Source organism: Sprattus sprattus (assembly GCF_963457725.1).
Source record: "Sprattus sprattus genome assembly, chromosome: 5".
Classification (NCBI taxonomy): Eukaryota; Metazoa; Chordata; class Actinopteri; order Clupeiformes; family Clupeidae; genus Sprattus; species Sprattus sprattus.
In genome coordinates this window covers 43984562-44002445 of record NC_137924.1, presented here as the reverse complement: position 1 = coordinate 44002445, position 17884 = coordinate 43984562, and the positions used below count along the sequence as shown (strand labels likewise).

Below are 17884 nucleotides of genomic sequence, written 5' to 3'. Positions count from 1 at the left end.
TTGGCCTTGGTAACCACCTTGGAAACAAAAACAAAGTCATTAGATATTTTAGGGCACAAAGAGAAAATTCTAGACCACTTTGGTGATGACGCGATGAGAGGAACAAGATGCCCTTTGGTTTGGTTTCTTTTTTATTGCTAATGTCCTTAACATATTTACAACAGCACAGCTGTTCTTTTGATGGACACACACAAAACACACACTAATAGTTATGGGTTAACTTCTCTGCATTAAAAACAAACTGTACATAGAATAACACAGGTTTTGTTTCTGTGTAGTGATTTTCTGTCCATTTCACCCATTGCATCTGTGAAATGTAAGAGTCAAGGAAACAGGATTTGTTAAATAATTTACATTTCCGTTCTCATATTTAAAAAGCATCACCGACTCTTTTGTTGGGTCAGTGGTTTGTAAAAAGAAGTGCAAAACCGTGTCTCATTCCAGTTAAGAGCATCCTCTCCGACATCCACTCCAGAAACAGAATTGGTCATCAATATCCATTCCACCTGACGAGTGACATCAACTATAAAGGCACACAATTCACGTACATGTCCTAAGATTAAATATGACCGTTTCTTAATCCCTTCTGTGCTCGACTTTACTTCAGTTCTAGCTTTTGTGGTCTGGCTGAAAACAGTCACGTGCCAGGAAAGCAATCGCTTGCAACCTTCTCATCGACAGTGCTGTGGGCCCTGATCAGAGGGGTTCCGACTCTAGCTCCACAAATCTCTCCAACCACCTCACCAAAGTCTGCAGAAATGGCAAGAGAATATAAAGGGGGAGATTTGCTCAGATATCTCCCAGGTTGTCATAAATGATGTCTGGGGTGCGGAGGGCAGCATTAGGGTACCAGGAGTTGGCTGGAGGCTTGTGCTTGGATACCTTGCTGTAAAGCTCCACATGTTTACCCACCACACCTCCGCCCCCTCTGTTCTGGTTGCTGCTGCTGTTGTTGTTGTTCAGGTTGGCCCCGGCCTTCCCATGAGGCAGTTGGGGAGGCTCTTTACGGGGTGCTTTAATGGGCTTGGGGGCAGTGAGAGGCTTGGGAACTTTGGGCCGGGCAGTGGCAGATGGTTGAGGCTTGCTGTAAACTGGGACCGAGTAGTCGTCCAGGTCTGGGTTGTAGGGGGCCTCGTGGCCCAGAAACTCATCCATTCCTCTGGTCTTCCAAGCCTGAACGTCTGGGCGAGCCTCGTCATAGAGCGATGGTAACGAGGAGTACTGACCCGCCCGGCCCTCTGGCTCATCGTAGATGTGCTCAGCCCGTCCTCCCTCGGCCGGCCGTCTTACGACCCCGTCCAGCGACATGCCAGCAGTCCGCTGGGCCAGGTCAAGGTGAACCCGGTCATAAATGTCTGAATAAAAGGGCTCGGATTTGTTGCCAGAGTGACGCCTTCCACCTTCATCACCCTGGGGTCGGAGCCTTGGGCTGGAAGCACCCTTGATGCTGTCCACTGGGTCTGAGTACAGGCACTCGCCAGGGTTGGGGGGAATGCGCACTGAGTCGGCCGGCTCAGAGTAGAGATGGGTCTGGTCATCCAGAGATGTAGGACCACTCCTAGGCCCTCGGTGCATAGGGGAGCGTGGCGGGGTACCTCCAACCGGGGCGGGGGGTTCGGGCAGGGAGCGACCCTTTAGATGCTTGCCATCGGCACCTTCTCTTCGGCCAAAAACCCCATCGGCTGAGCCAGGTTTGCTGCCCCCCGAGTCACCGTCTGGTTCACGAGCATTTCCCTCTGCAATGGCAATGCGAATCTGCTGCATGGCAGGGCAGTCAGGGTCAAACGAAGGGCAGCTCTGGTGGCGGTCCTCGGCCTGAGCTTTCTGCTCGCGGATGGCACTCTCCACAATCTGGAAGATATCATTGCCCTGCTTAGTCTCAAAGGTGAAGTTTCCCGGACCGGAATCGCACCGTCGACCCGCCTCAAAGGAAAACATAACCTGGAGAGAGTTAAAACCAGAATTTGTTTTTAATTTGGTCAGTTATTCATTTATATATTTTCAACAGTCTGATGTGATACAATGAGTCACCTCTGTTTACATATTTATTCATTTATTTGGGCACATGCAACCAATAAGCATGGTGAGAATAGCATGTTCTGTCGTGGTAACAAGGCCTTGACGGTTCCGTGCTCAATCACCACCTTCCTGCTCAGTCTGAAGGGGAAAGAGGAAGGCCACTTTCCTGTTCTAAGCTGGTCACCATGGCACCCACAGGAAACAGACTTGGAAACAACTGTGGCTTTCAAGTTCCTGTCTGAACTGTCAGATTTAGCATGAGGACCCTCATCAGTATTGAGGTTGCACGTGTACACACAAACTAATTTACACTCGTTCCAACCCACATTCCACATGTCAGAGGCCGAGGCATGAAAACTTGCTTTAACAGTCATAAAACCTGAGATGTAGGTGTAGTTTAAGGTGGACTTTTAACTCTTAACACACCGTGGTTTGAACCCTAGGGCTTGGGAAATAATAGGAACCACATATTCACAAGTTCATGGTCATGGGGGGGGGGGGGGGGGGGGAATAGTAAATGAGAAATGTAAACAAAAGTGAATTGAACCACCCTGTGTTGAAGGTGTCCAGCCCCTAACCCTGTGAATGTAGATTAAAAGTGCTGTTAAAGCGGAACTCATTGCAGTCCTTACCCTGTCTCTGCCGTAGCGTCGCAGCAGCTTGTAGGGCCACACCAGCAGGCTCCTCTTGCTCTTGGGCTCTTTGAGGATCAGGCTCTCGCCGTCCGCCTTCAGCCAGTAGCTTCCAATCAGGTCACAGCGCTCTGAGGCCTCCGTCCGCTGCACGGTCACCCAGAACTCATTCACTGAGGGCCAAAACAGGGTTCGGTGTGAACATCTCTATTTGCCACCAACACCCCACCACTAAACGACATGACTCAAATAACAATATTCAAGTCAGTGTAGGCTGTGAAGTTATTTACTTTAAAATTACATGTCTGAACACTTCAATCACTGGGTTTTGAAAATTGTAGTTGTGTACTGTGCATGACTATGTACATCAACAAACCACAAGCGTTGATGACTTCACAAGACACAAGGTAGATTTCTTCAAAAGAAGACAGCAGCAAGTAGCGATGGAAACTGTTCCCCACAGATAAAAATACAACTAACTGAGAGACAGTTAAAAAAGAGAAAGTGGAAAAGGCCCTTCTGTGGTTAACAGTTGTTCCATGTATGTGCAAGCACATTCATAAACCGACCAAGTTTATGAGACACGCATGTGACCGCCAGAAGCTTGTGGCTACATCTAATTTTAATTCCTCAATGCAATCTCATAGATGAACACATAAAATCACTTTTATCACTTATTCTTTTCACGTTCCTCTAGCTGTGTGTCCAGTGTGCACTCAAAGAAAGTCTGGTGTTTGTGTAAATAGGAAACCTAACAAAGTGGGGTGGACAGAGCCACATACTATTCCAACCAATCAGCTTCATGGGGTGGACAGAGCCACATACTATTCCAGCCAATCAGCTTCATGGGGTGGACAGAGCCACATACTATTCCAGCCAATCAGCTTCATGGGGTGCTCCTTGTTTCAGGAGCAAATGAAGGAGGGGTGTATTTTATTTAGCCTGGTGACACCAGCCTACGTATTTCCGCCTGAATTGATTTCAAGCTCATACTCAGTCTGGCCCAACCCCATTGACAATCGTCTCCAGAACTCAAAATTTTGCAGGACCAATCAGCGAACAGTTCAGAGCTGTGACGCAAGACTCGCCTTGGAGGAAAAGACACGAAAAGCTATCGGAAAAGTTGTCTCAACTCTCCAGAACATCAGAAAATTAAAAGGAGAACAAGAGTATTTTCTTGTAAGTTTTATGATTGGAAAGGACGTCGTAGCTCTTCTCCCAACTGGCTTTGGGAAGAGTTTAATCTACCGAATGCTTACTAAACGTTGCTGATTGGTTAAGGGAACTCCAATGATTTAAACCTCAAGATAAGCACCCGCCCATCTCGGAAACCAAAATGCATTGGGTTGGCCCAGACTGAAAGACGGAATGAAATGGAGTCACAGGCTGGTAATGGCCAGGCTATATTTTATTGGCTGTTGAGCTCAAATATCAATGACCTTCCGCCAAGATTGAGGACTCCACCTTTAGCAAATATAACTTTGCAGATACAAAATAAATAAATAAAATAAAATGATTGCCTCCGTTTCCTTAAGAAAACGAACTTGAAGGCACCGAGTCTGTCGATGTGACTCAGCACAGTCTGACGAAGAAATACCAAATCTAGCTGCATGGACAACCTCCAACAGTATATGACAGTGTCTTCAGCTCTCTCAAACCCTTGAATATCATGCCTAACCTCCAACTGTATATAACAGTGTCTTCAGCTCTCTCAAACCCTTGAATATCATCCCTAACCTCCAACTGTATATAACAGTGTCTTCAGTGCTCTCAAACACTTGAATATCATCCCTAACCTCCAACTGTATATAACAGTGTCTTCAGTGCTCTCAAACACTTGAATATCATCCCTAACCTCCAACTGTATATAACAGTGTCTTCAGTGCTCTCAAACACTTGAATATCATCCCTAACCTCCAACTGTATATAACAGTGTCTTCAGTGCTCTCAAACACTTGAATATCATCCCTAACCTCCAACTGTATATAACAGTGTCTTCAGTGCTCTCAAACACTTGAATATCATCCCAGTAGCGGGGGAAGGAATGAGGCCATGGAGGAACGAAGCGTAAATGCCTGAAATTCTATCGATGCTCTGTACTCTATTGTCTAGCATGGCAATTTATTTTACCCGCTGTGATTCACACAATCCTTTTGGCAGTAAGCGGGTGTGTGTGTGTGCGTGTGGTTATGGAAGGCAGAGCGAGAAGTTCCCTCTTCCTAACTGTAAAGTGTAAACACTTTAAAAGTGCTTGTTTTTTCCAAGGCTGTGTGCCTAACATGTGACAGGAGGGGAATTACCCTTCCCTGTTCAAAAGGCTGCCTGTCAAGGAAGCCAGATGCCACAGGAAGTGATGTAAGGGAGACCCCTGCCTTAAACGGTGAGGGTAACTGTAACAACGTGCAACTGTGGCTTGTATTCTTCTGTTGCAAGCTAAGCTCTTCCGTGTGTGTGTGTGTGTGTGTGTGTGTGTGTGAGAGAGAGAGAGAGAGAGAGAGAGACCCAGTCTGTTCAAAGTTGCCTTGTCACACTAAGGAACAGGCACGGGCAGTATGCACACCGAGCCAAAAAGAAACCATCTAAAATAAGTCTCTGTCAGTATCAACATGGCTACGCAGAGAACCGCCAATTGGGAGGTCTTCTCTCAGATATGTTGACTACGCATATGCATTATTCAAATGATAATGTAAATTGTTAAATAGCCATGCATTTTGTGATTCCAATATCATTTGGACTAATGCTGTATGTGTAAAATCACTCACAGGAGGGGAGAAACAGTCTGCTTCAATAAAATGATACATTAAACGAAAGTGACACCTGGTTCATAAGATGTCTCGCCTGACATCTTATGAACCACCGGTCACTTTCGTTTAATGTGTCATTTTATTGAATTAGACTGTTGTGGTCTTCGATTGCCTTCATTAACGCTATATTATGATGGCATAATGTACATTACAGATTTGCAAAATAAAATATATGATCTGACCTTGCATATGGGTCTGATGTTTTGATCTGAACATGCATACGTATGTTCTCTGTAAATACACATTACTGGTTCATAGATACACAATTACTCCAAACCCATTAAAACACATTTGACTAGTCTTTAAGTTTAGGCTGTTCTCCTGTACCTTCTTCTCTCGAGTAGTAGATTAGGTTCTCTGCCATTTGAATGTCTTGTCCATTGGAGTCAGAACCAGTCAGGGACCCACTTCCTCCCTACAGTAGAGAAACACAATCAGAGGCTTTGCATGCAAAGTGAGACAAAACACATTCCAATTTCCCACACAAAACAGTCACTTTTCCAGCAGGAAATCTTAGTACGGAAGTAGAGTGTGTGCATGTCACTGCTGGAGGTTGACAGTTGCTGGGGTTTCGGAGACAGTTATTGTTTTAGCACTTCCCTCAACCACATAAAAACCACAATGTGTCCCTGGACCAAGTTACACGGAACTGACAAAAGCGCAGCACCATGGGTTGCATGGAAGTAGCGTGGACATGTGTGTGGGTTGTCATTGAAGGCAAGGCCCAGTTAGAATAGCCATGTATGACCAGACACACAATATACTACATATCCCTGCATGAGGTGTAGGAGAATCCAGGCTCCAACTATCAGGAATAAGGGAAACGTTTCCAAGCCTGTAAATGGCCCTCTCTTGTTGGTTACCAGTGTGCTAGACCCTGGCACCCACCTGGAGGCACTCGCTGCCAGTCGTCGTTGGTAGACTGAGGACAGACAAGACTCGCCTTTCTAAATTTCCTTTCTTTTTTTGCCCAGTTCTACTTCACTAAAGCCAATGCCATATTCTACTTTCTCGAAACACGCAGACAAGTGATGTCTCAGTGTTTTTTTTTGGCTGATTCTTCCTCCTGCTTGTAGCCCATCTGAGGTAGAGACCGAGGGGTCACTGACACATAAGGTCAGTGATAGTCATGTAACATTGGTGATGCGGTTTGCACCGGCGTCTACATGAGGTGTTAAAATAAGTTTGAATATAGTTTCAGCAATCTGCACGCAATGGAAAAAAAACATTTAATCAGAAATAGGTCTTTCTGGTTGACGTCACACAAGACACCTTTTTTGGGGTTCTCTTTGTGACATGTCAAAGTGCGGTTCCTCCAGTGGAAAATGTTCTTCTGTAGAACATCTTTCTTACACACCCGTGTATTCCCCCTTTCCTTTTGCTTTGAACACACCAGCTCACACACACACACACACACTCCCTCACCTGAAAGGCGATCTCGCACATCTTCTCTACCCAATCAGTGGTGGCGTGCTTCTCGGCGGCGAAGACGTGCGTCTTATCGTTGGTTTCCACGCAGAAGGCGGCCATGTTCTCCTTGGGGCATGACTCTGTGACGGCGGGCAGGATGCTGATGCACTCGGACAGGCGGATGATCTTCTTGTCCAGCTTCTTGGTGTTGCTGGGCTTCTCGCTCCCGCTGCCGCCACAGTCGTAGAACTCCAAGCGGGCGATGCCATTCTGACTGGCCGGGTAGAGCACAAACCAGTTCTTCTTCCACTTCTAAATGAATGAGAAGAAAACATGAAAGGGTTGGATTCAGTGTCTGATTATATATATTTTAAGGTAAAGGAACTGAAAGGCACAGAAACAGAAACTCCACTGTTCAGCAATAATGTGAAGAAACACGTTTCCTGCTTTAAGACACCATTATTTGGAAAGACTAGTAACCAGCTACCACTTCACAGAATCTTCAGTTCCATTCCACTCAACATGTCTGCCTTAATAGTGGATCTATCCATGCATGTTCATAGCATAACTCACACAAATCCACATGACAAATAAAACTACTCTGGAGAAATCACCACCTCCACATATTTTCCAGACACTTTAGTTAGCCAGGTTTTTGATGTAGGCTGTGTCATTGGAACAGGTCACTTTCATGTCCACTATGGCCAACTAAGCTTTGCTACCTTACATCAAAGGTTTGTGATGGCCAGGAGACTGCTATCCCTTGGTTGAGGAGATGCTTTAAAAATGTACTTTTAAGATGTGCTGTGTAGACTGAGAAAGATACATATTACAGTTTGTTTCATTTAAATCCTACCAGTCAATAGATCTAACATTTCAGCTATTTAATTTGTAATGCATTATTGGATTATATCAACACTTGAAATGTCAAGGACTTCCCAGGTCCAAGGCATGGTCATTACATCCCAGCAGATACAGAAACAGCAAAAGTCAGTCCCTGACCTTTGGAAAACACAGGGCAAATCCAATAGGGAAGTTGGGAAATCTCAGATGGGAAAACCCAAAGTGCATTAAATTACAAACATGTGTGTGCATGAACGCACAAGAGTGCGCAAGCACACACACACACACACACCACTTAATCACATAAGATTCAGCCTGAGTTCAAGTAGAATCAATCACCGATCAATCAAAACAAAGCTTTGCTCTAGCAAAACCCCTAAAAGCTCCCATGACATCCTTGTTAAGAACTACAGTCAAGGCACTTAGATAACCAAAGGAAACTTAAGTTGTCAGTGAATATCAGGGGGTTTCCTCCGCCAGGACAAAAGAGGGAAGGAAAGCACAGATTGCTGAAGAAAACAATGCCAGCAACAGACCCAACAGCACCTGCACAAATGTTTGTCTTTACAACTGATGAAGGAAAATACTCAATGATCACAGAAAATCAGTGTGCTTCAAAGTAAAGGATTTACCCAAGTGCAGAACATTCTGTCCAGTGACTAGACGTTTCAAGATATCTAAGAAGGCGTTGTGTTAGGCTAGCTCTGAACAATATTTGATGTATTCAAGGTCACTGGACATTTAGGACTCCTACACAAACTAGATCGTCACTTTGGGAATTTCCCCTTCCAATTAGCTTTGGACGTGCGTATGTGTGTAGGCTGTATGTGCACTCACCATCTGGGAAGCCTAGCCTTCAATTTAGGCTACAATTTAGCTTGTTAGCATATATTAGCTGTGGCAGTAGACCAACAGTGTGCTAATATTTCATCCACAGCTCAACGTGTGTCTCAAGAATCACCACATTGCTGAGGTTTTCTGTTAATACCTAATACCTTTTACTAAATGCTAAAAACATAACCAAGACAGAAGCCAACACCGAAATGGATACACACCTTATGGGTAATGCATCTGGTAGACCTGAGCCAGGTCAGAGCGTGATGCATGCTTTACTTATTTTTGGGCTCCTAAGTATATATATATATACGTATATACAGTACATATTTACTATTTATGACAGGTCCCAGCAAGTGTCAGCAGGCCTGTTCTGATTAGGGCCATACTGCAACCTCACATATTTTCATATGACACAGTGTATTCACAAACATTGTACAATTGATAAAAAAGTACATGGAATTAATGTGATTAGAGCAATCACACAGCATTGCAAAGTATTTTTATACAGGTTACCTCCTGCAACTTTAAGACTAAACCATTTTTGCAATATAATAAGGTTGTGGTTACATATTGTAGCGTGAAGATATCGCCAATCAGTAGTCACCCCACCCCAACACCAGGTCTGCTCATATGAACAACAACGTGACACGACGTTTAACCTTCACAGCCCCACAACAAAAGATTACTTAGTGTCTCCATTTGTCAGCCTGTCCTAATATGCCACATTATAGATACATGATCGAGGAAAGCTGTTCAGAAACTCCCTTCTTCCCACGCATACTCAAACCCAAACACACACACACGTTCTGTAACTCCTTGCAATAGCACATGTGTTAACAGCAACTGCCACAGTAAAGGAAATGTGTGGGATCACCCAGCATGCTTAGCTTCCTCTGATAAAGTGCAGGTGCATGTTCCATCAGCAAGACTTCCATGAGACAGGGAGGAGAGGGGTGTGAACAGACCAGCTCCTGCAACCGCTTGCACAACTAGGGCACAGCCATGCTAGCATACAAACCTGAGTGCAAAGTTCACACACTTTCGTCCTCCATTTCCATACACACACATTCACCAGAAGTATGATGTCACCATCTGGGTGATAGGCCTACCACTTCTCTGTCAGAAAAACAATGTTCTTATTTTTCACACAAAACAAACTGCACTGATATATATTTTCACACATCTTTTATGTTTAAGATATATATGCAAGTGTATAATTATGAGGCCGCAAGTGTAGGTTACATGAAAGCTGAAAATATGAAATCTGTTATCGTCATTACACTGAGAGAGTATTTAACAGACACTTCAAGCAAGCAACTCAGGGGGGTCCAGGCCCTGGGCTCTGTAACGGGCCTGGAGACAATTTGATTGTGTTTGCACTATATAAATATAATTCAATTGAACTGAAACATCTGTTAAAAGAGACGGTTGACAAATTTGCATTTGAGCACTGTATAACAGTATCATCCCAAGTACCAACTGTAGGATGGGGCCACTATATTCAACATCCAGTGGTCAAGAAAACATAATTATTATTCAATATTCAATTATGTTCAGAGGATATGTGATTCTACTAACTTATGTAGGATAAATATCAACAGACTGAATGCTTTTGCATCAATGACATGCCTAAATCCCTATTGTGTGCTTTGCACAAATGGGCAAGACGAATACCAAAGGAGCGCACACAGTAGTTCACCTAATCACCTCACAAGCTGTGGGGGAAATATCTCCAATACCCATAGGACACCCTTGAGCGTGTGCATGATGTCAAGAGGAACAGCTACCTAAGCACGAAGCACAGGCGCTACCTCAGCTCCATATAAGGCAAGGACCGACAGCACAGGATGGAAATTATGCAAATCAGAAAGAAAGAGAGAGAGAGAGTGAGAGAGAGACACTTCCTCATAATTTGCCACGGCCTAATCATATAGAATAATGCACTTGTATGTGCTTTGAGTGTTATCAGGCATGCGACCACACATAGTGGTAGCCCATCCAACTCACTGCGTCTACAAACAGCAGTCTGCCTTCAGTGGGGATCACGTGAGCCCGGCCCACCCCGAGTTTGCAGCCTGTTCAAATGCATGCCTGGCTTGCTACCAGTTGCTGCCCACGTTACATGACGTTTCAGACGTGTGAATCACAACTGGAGAGAAAAGTGAAAAGGCAGACAGAAAGCGCTGAGGACGGGCTGCCACAGGGCGAGAAGACGAGGTTTCCACTTGATGAGGGAAGAAAATTAAAGTGGCACTGAACCATGATTCTACAGCAGCAGCAGTTGGGCCCTGATTAACTTTTTAAGAGTTGATTTTGCCATAAAGCCTGCGATATCACAGTGGCTACAGATGGCATTACTATACCACATTACCACAGAACAGTACATCTGTGGCAAGTGTTGCATATTAAAAACTTTGCATATACCACTCCCTCACCAAAGATCTATATCGACAGGATGCTACAGCCACCTTTGCTATCTGTTAAACCTGTTCTGGTTCAGTTACCTGATCAGGAGAAGCAGATCTCCTTCGTTACCTTCACAACGAGTGTTTTTATAACTGGCACGGCCACTGCACATAAGCTGACCGAGTTAAATGTGTGAAATAATAATAGGTCAGTGGAAGGCTTTGTGGTAGACCATGTCTCAGTGCTAGTGTGGAAAGGTTACTTAAGTGAGGTTTTCTTACTGCATTTTGAGTAAAGAGACTGACACTTGCCACTGTCTTTCACAGTCTTACCAACCAAAGTGAATAGGCGAGGACATTCACATAACCGGAAGAACCCATTTACTGGAAATAAATGGGTTTTTTTTTTTCTGTTTGTTGCCCTAAACCTGTGGCATCAAACTCTAACCCAAATTGTATACATATTAAACACTTGTCTAACTTAATTTATTTATACCTCTTATAAAATAGTCATTAACTAATATTCATATTCTACAAGTACTGAACCTGTTGCAGAAATACATGCTAAAGCAGCTATGACATAAATAGCTATCTAACTTCAATGCATTGAATACCAGCCCTTCAATGAAATCATGTTGAAACATTAACATAACATGGAAAACTACAGTTCAATCAACTCCCTCCTATTTCTGTTTTAGCGTTTATTGGGGGGGAAAGACTCTATGGACTAAGGAAAAGAGTTGTTAAGCCCTAAAACGTAACATCAGCTTTGCCCCGGTAGACAAACACCAACCCTGTGCAGCCCAGAGAACATAGTGGTCCCTTCTTCATCAACATTTCCATAAATAAAACATTAACATCATCCCTAATACAGTATCAGAGACTTTTGCCCTTCAGACGCAAGTACATGTATTGAACATATGACTGATTTCCTTGTTGTGGTCAGAATATGGTGGCAGGGGAGGGATAAGGGGGGAGGGGGGGAATCAATGTTGCGTCATAAAAACAGGGTACAAGAGAATTTGTGTTTTAACACTACTAGTGCAGTGCCCGTAGGAATTATGCATTCTGTAGTGTTAGCAGACATAGGTGTAGCTGTTGGGTAGTGTAATAGCAAGACATATTTGCACTCCACGTAGGTACAGGTTACACTGAAGTATTATTGTGATGCATGTTTCCTTTTCATTAAGAAATGTTTTAATGTTGTATAGCCTTTTTGGAGATATACCAACAAATACAGTTTGAGATTATGTAGGCTAGTGGATGCAGTTGAATATAGATGTCAAAGTTGCCGTCTAAACTATAAACTAAATGTCATAAAGAAAGAAATTATTTAAAATGAAATTATGGTTGAAATAGGATCACTACTTCATTGTAAGGGTAAGTTTACGGTAAGAATGGTCATGTAGTTGGACTCAGATGTAGGTTAATTTTAATGAATGTATGTACTGTACTGTATGTATGATGAACTTTTCAACAGTGGAAAATACATAGCTGCAAGCTAATGTAGCTAAATGATGAGTTAGTTTAGCCTGGTGGTCAACCTGTTGACATCGTTTCTTGGTCGCATCGGGTTTAATACAGTTTGACACGTCTCTTACCTTGAACGTCTACTCTTCATGTCACGAAGTTGCAACACTAACTGTCCGTAACACTATGCACAATTTCAAAATATACACAAAACAATAAAGCACATCGATATACAACCTAGAAATGCTAAGCCCCCTGAACTCCTATGCTTTGTTATGTTATTGTAATCAGTTTGCGTGGAAAAATATGTCTGCAAAGAAAAGAGCAACCTTAAAGAAGCTTAAAAATAAACGAATAGATAAAATCAATCACTGTTTTAAGATTACCTGAGCAAAAGTCTGCATCTGTTCACCAAGAAGAATTTGAATGAGGACCTCCTTATTGTATCCAACGCTATTCTGAACTTTGAGTGAAGGCAGGATAGTTTTAATACCGCTAATATTGTTTGTGACGTAATTTGTGATGTCATTTCGGTGCTACGGGAAACGATAACCCATTAGTGCCTACGGGAAACGGTAAAATACAAATATCTCGCAAACTATGAATTCAAACATCTTCAAAATCAAGGATGCACAGGTTCATGACATGCGTAAGCTACATGCGAAATCTCATAACTAACGTAACTACCGTCAATGAGATACGCCCTAGACAGACTGACACCCACACAGAGATTCCTGGATTTATAGATAGATGTTATGTGGGCAGCCCATCTGTACAGGTTAGTGTACTGAAGCACTGGAATGTTTAGAGTACAATTATTTCAAGTTAAAAAAAGCTGTACACGTTCACTGTCCTTTCCATAGATATTTCACCCTGGTTCCAATCTACAAGACTGCAATATATGTTACATAGTTGCATATAGGAAAGCAGACCGAAAGAGAGAGAAAGTGTATGAAAGTTACACAAATCCTGCTATGAGTTGACTCTTCACTGGTGAGGTTGGGCCAATGCCATCGCTGATGGCTGACAGTCATCACAATACTGAGCCCAGCATCCTCAATCCCCCCCCAGCTTCCCTGTGCAAAAATATATTCATTACTTATTTCTTATCTGCGTGCTGCAATTTAATCACGGATGGATATTCGCCGTAGAACTGATAAATATGTTCATGTTATCATCCATTGTGACGTTTTACTGTAGACATTGTTGTATGACAATTCAGTAGACTTCACCCAACCCTAGATAGTGGCCTAAACTACTAGACAGAGGTATCTCGGTCAAACACACATAAACACACACACAACAAACAACAAGCTGCAACGACAAGCTCTGATGCCAAGCTTCCCATTCCATTTCCACGCTTATGCTTCACCTCTTTTCTTCTTTCTTTTCCCTCCATCTCCTCTCTCTCTCTCTCTCTCTCTCTCTCTTCCCCTTCTCCCCACATGTCTTGCGTGGATGCAGACAGTGTTGATTTCTGCAGCTGCAGGCGACCCGGAGAACACAGGGCCAGCTGCGACCGCGGGCCAAAGTCAACATCAGCTCTCCTCCTGCGCGCACAAACACACAGTCTGGGTTTGGGCCCCCAAAAAATCCAGGCCATGGGACGGCCAGCCAGCCAGCCAGCCAGCCAAGAGAGGGTTGAGAGCAAGGGGCTTCTATTGTCTCCAAGGCCAACAAACAAACATTTCAAAAGCCCTGAACTCGTGTCCGACAGAGGAAACAATGCAGCGCAGAGCCATGAAGATCAACAGAGTAACACGCAGTTTAGGTGTGTCAGGGTGCCAGGTCTTATGTTTAAAGAGGAAAGGTTTCGAGTGATGATTCATTCATTTTTGTGGTGGGCAAAAATGTTGCCCTCCCTCTTGCCAGCTCTCTCTCTCTCTCTCTCTCTCTCTCTCTCTCTCTCACACACACACATACACACACACACTTGAAAGAATAAGAAATCTTTGTAATGATAATCAGACTGGGGTCAACCATTCTTTACTGTGATAACAGACACGTGGTGGTCTGTAGTAAACGAACAAAACAGCGAACCCTGAAAAGCAAACAATGGCTAAATGTTCATTCTCCACAGGATTAAAACTCATAACGCACACGTCATGTTATGTTAACATACCAGACCACTAACACATTTTTACAAAAAAGTTCCAACACTGTAGCTGAAAGTGGACACAAATCAAACCGTTTGGCATCTGGTCTGGCAAACATTAGGATCAAATGAGGTGTATGTGGGCCTCCATCCTGCTCTGGAATTTGGTTAAGATGAAAGGACCGACTGAGAGGGAGCCTCCACCGATTCGGGCAAGTGTTTGTAATCAAGTTTAGTTCAAATGCATATCAGCATATGGGGCTGAGAAAGAACAATGTTCTTCCTTCCAAACACACACACACACACAGACACAAAGAGACAAAACACTCAGTTGTTGCTGAAGTTGCATGGCTAAAGACCAGCAACAACATCCCCGATAACTCAAGACCATATCACTTGGTTCAGGAAACAATGTTTCCATAGCCTGATGGTATACGCTGTCATCCCTCTGCGAGAACCATGCAATGTGATCATGTCTAGGCAAAAGACAGGCTTGGCAGAGCCGAGAAAAGACTTAAAAAGACAAACACACCTAAACCATGCGTGTGTGTGTGTGTGTGAGAGAGAGAGAGAACACCAACTGACAGTGCCGAAGGCATACTTCTGCGTCTTATACCCACACTTCACCCACCAACGTTAACACGGGCTGTACAACCAGTGATGAGCCAACGTGTGAAGTGTTGACCGAGCGCGTGCCCAGCGCCCGGTGTCTACCCTGCCTGCTTTGTCACACCCACCTGGTTGCTCGGGGCGAAAACATGCCGCCAGTCACAAAACTTGACTCGACTGCAAAGGTTTGTCTCATAAGAACAAGTTAAAGGAGCTGGGAAGTTACAGCATTCCCCGGTACACGCATTATTAACCAACAACATGTACATGGTAATTACAATTCGGACACGTGATAAGTTAATGTAAAGAGCAGCAGTAACATGTAGGCTATATGCGCGCGTGCGACGTGAATGTGGTTACGGTGTATCTGATGATGCAACAAAGTGTTCAAATACTTTCTAGAGGTAACTCGAAAGTCATAACCCCGAACTTCCTTTCTTTGCCGAGAATGTGTCATCCGGCTTGAGAATGAGCAACATCGTAAGCCGTGGAGTGCTGTATGCGAGTTACGTATAGAGCTGAGTTTTTCAGCCTTGAGTCTCATTCATGTGACCACCTCACGTCGCAGGAAGAATGGCTGTAGAGTTCTCTAAAGCCTTCTCACTGTGGGGTAATAACAAGACGTTTTCACTGTTGCATGACAAAATCGTCGCCCCCAAAACATTGCTAGGGACTGAGAAAACGCAATAACGGTGCATTAGCTCAAGTGGATTAGCTCAAGGAGATTTATATCCATCTACTCCGAAAGACAGTAACTCTGGCATAGGGTACCATAGAAGCTGCTACAGCTCTCTGACGATTCCTACACGTTGTCTATGAGATAAATACTATTAAACAGTCGTTGTGAATTAGTTCGCTTGAAACTGTGAGTTGGCGGTGAACTGTTGCGACCCTGTCAGGTTTTGAGAGTTTTGTTACGTTTGACGCTGCTGGAATGGCTGTAGCCTATAGAGGTCTTTCTTACCTTGCCGAATTTCTGGTGTTGAACGTAAAGTTGTCCCTCTTTGACGTGCGTATCCATCTCACCCTTTGCTCCTCTTCGGTGGCGAAGACGTTACTCGATATGGTCTAGAATTGCGTAGTTGCTGAATACTGTCTGACTTCCTAAAACATAAACTTCCGCTAGCCAAGTATGTGCAACACGGACATCTTTAGTGTAAGTCATTTGTAATGAACGAATTACACAAGGAAGTGCCAAGGTCTTTGGTACAAGTGTGATATAGTTAAGATTATCCAACGCCTAGAAGTCGAATCCGCGCGCCAGCCTTATCCGCGCTCTGCTGTCGCCTCCCTCGCGGCAGAGGAAGCGCTCTTCTTCAGCTCGGAGACTGAACGATGACTACAGGAGATCACTACGCAACTCCCACCTACTTTTCAAAGTCGCCTGCAAACCTCATTGCTGGGCCTACATCCTGTGCAGTCATGGAGCATGGCATATGTAATATGGGGTGTACTAAAAGTCTTTTTGGTTTCTTTTACCGTTTTTTCCAATAATTTTAACTATTTTATTAATACCATGAAAATGTTTCCCAAACACTTAACACAGTGGGCTTTACAGACACACAGCTCAGAATATCAGTTAACCTTTGGTGCAAGATGCACTACAACCACCAAAACACAAATCGTGCTACCATAACTTTAGCACATGTTCTCTCTCAGAGTACAATGACCTAAAAGACACTAACAATTTAAGCTTTTACTATTGCATAACATGCTGCTGTGTCCTCATGGGCATAGATTACTGTAGTGTTGCATTGCAAAAAAGAGAAAAAACACACACAGACAAACACTTCTTTGGACTACAGTAATAAAGTTGGTAATATTACTATTATAGTAGTTATATTATAGTAAACAAATAATTATTAAATTCTGAAATATGTTTCATTACAGCCATATGCTAAAATTGCACGTGTTACTGCACAATAAAGGCTTACTATATTACAACTAAAAGGCATGAATATGCTACGTATTTACTGCTGTATTTACAAAGCAGTAAATTACATACATCACCACAAGATACAGTCTACCAAAGTTTTGTAATACCACTAGAAGTCTGCTGTAGCCCTGATGCTGATCCATTCTGTCCTCTTATTTGGTGTCAAACTTTAAGATGTTCGAACTTTGCATTTACGGTAACATTCTCCTCTGCATTGCATCATGGAAATACGTCAATCCAAGCCAAGTCTGAAGACATTGTTAATATGTTGGTTTGCCTCTCACGAAAGATGTCACAATTGAGTGTAGTACATTTACTGTAATTGTAAATACAGTAAATTAATGTTTTTATCAGAAACCAAGAATAACAATTTTCAATTGTAAAATACGTAATATATGATAAAGAAACAAATCACAAACACAACAGTATTCTTAAGATTTACTGTGTTTCCTGCACAGGAAACATAAAATAGAAGTCTGCTGTAGTCCTACCTAATGCTGATCCATGATGTCCTCTGTATTTTGCCAGTAACAGCAGATCTCACTGTTGAGTAAATCAGTATAGATACCACTATTGAGTGGGTACATTTACTGAAGTTGCATTCTTCAATCACTGTCTTTCACTGATAACCCATGACTTACATAGAGCAGTTCTGTAATAGTGGAAAAAACTCTTCAGGAACAGCTTAATCTATGTTTGATGGTAAGATGGTAAGGGTCCTGCAAGCCAAGAAAACTAAATAATTTAAATAAACGTTCTGCTAAAGCATATAACTTGATTTGTCTGTCCAAATACAGCATCTTTCCATCTTTCCAAGTAAGTTA

General features: G+C 43.2%; 1 protein-coding gene across 1 annotated transcript; it reads right to left on the bottom strand.

Moving 5' to 3' along the window:
• Positions 1 to 587: 587 nt before the first annotated feature.
• On the bottom strand, positions 588 to 16209 carry dok1b (docking protein 1b). The gene is made up of 5 exons (XM_080839394.1): positions 16089 to 16209; positions 6881 to 7177; positions 5783 to 5870; positions 2652 to 2824; positions 588 to 1941 (listed from the first exon to the last, which is right to left on the bottom strand). The coding sequence occupies exons 1-5, from the start codon at positions 16143 to 16145 to the stop codon at positions 790 to 792; spliced, it is 1767 nt and encodes a 588-aa protein (XP_080695520.1). The 5' UTR covers positions 16146 to 16209; the 3' UTR covers positions 588 to 789.
• Positions 16210 to 17884: the final 1675 nt, after the last annotated feature.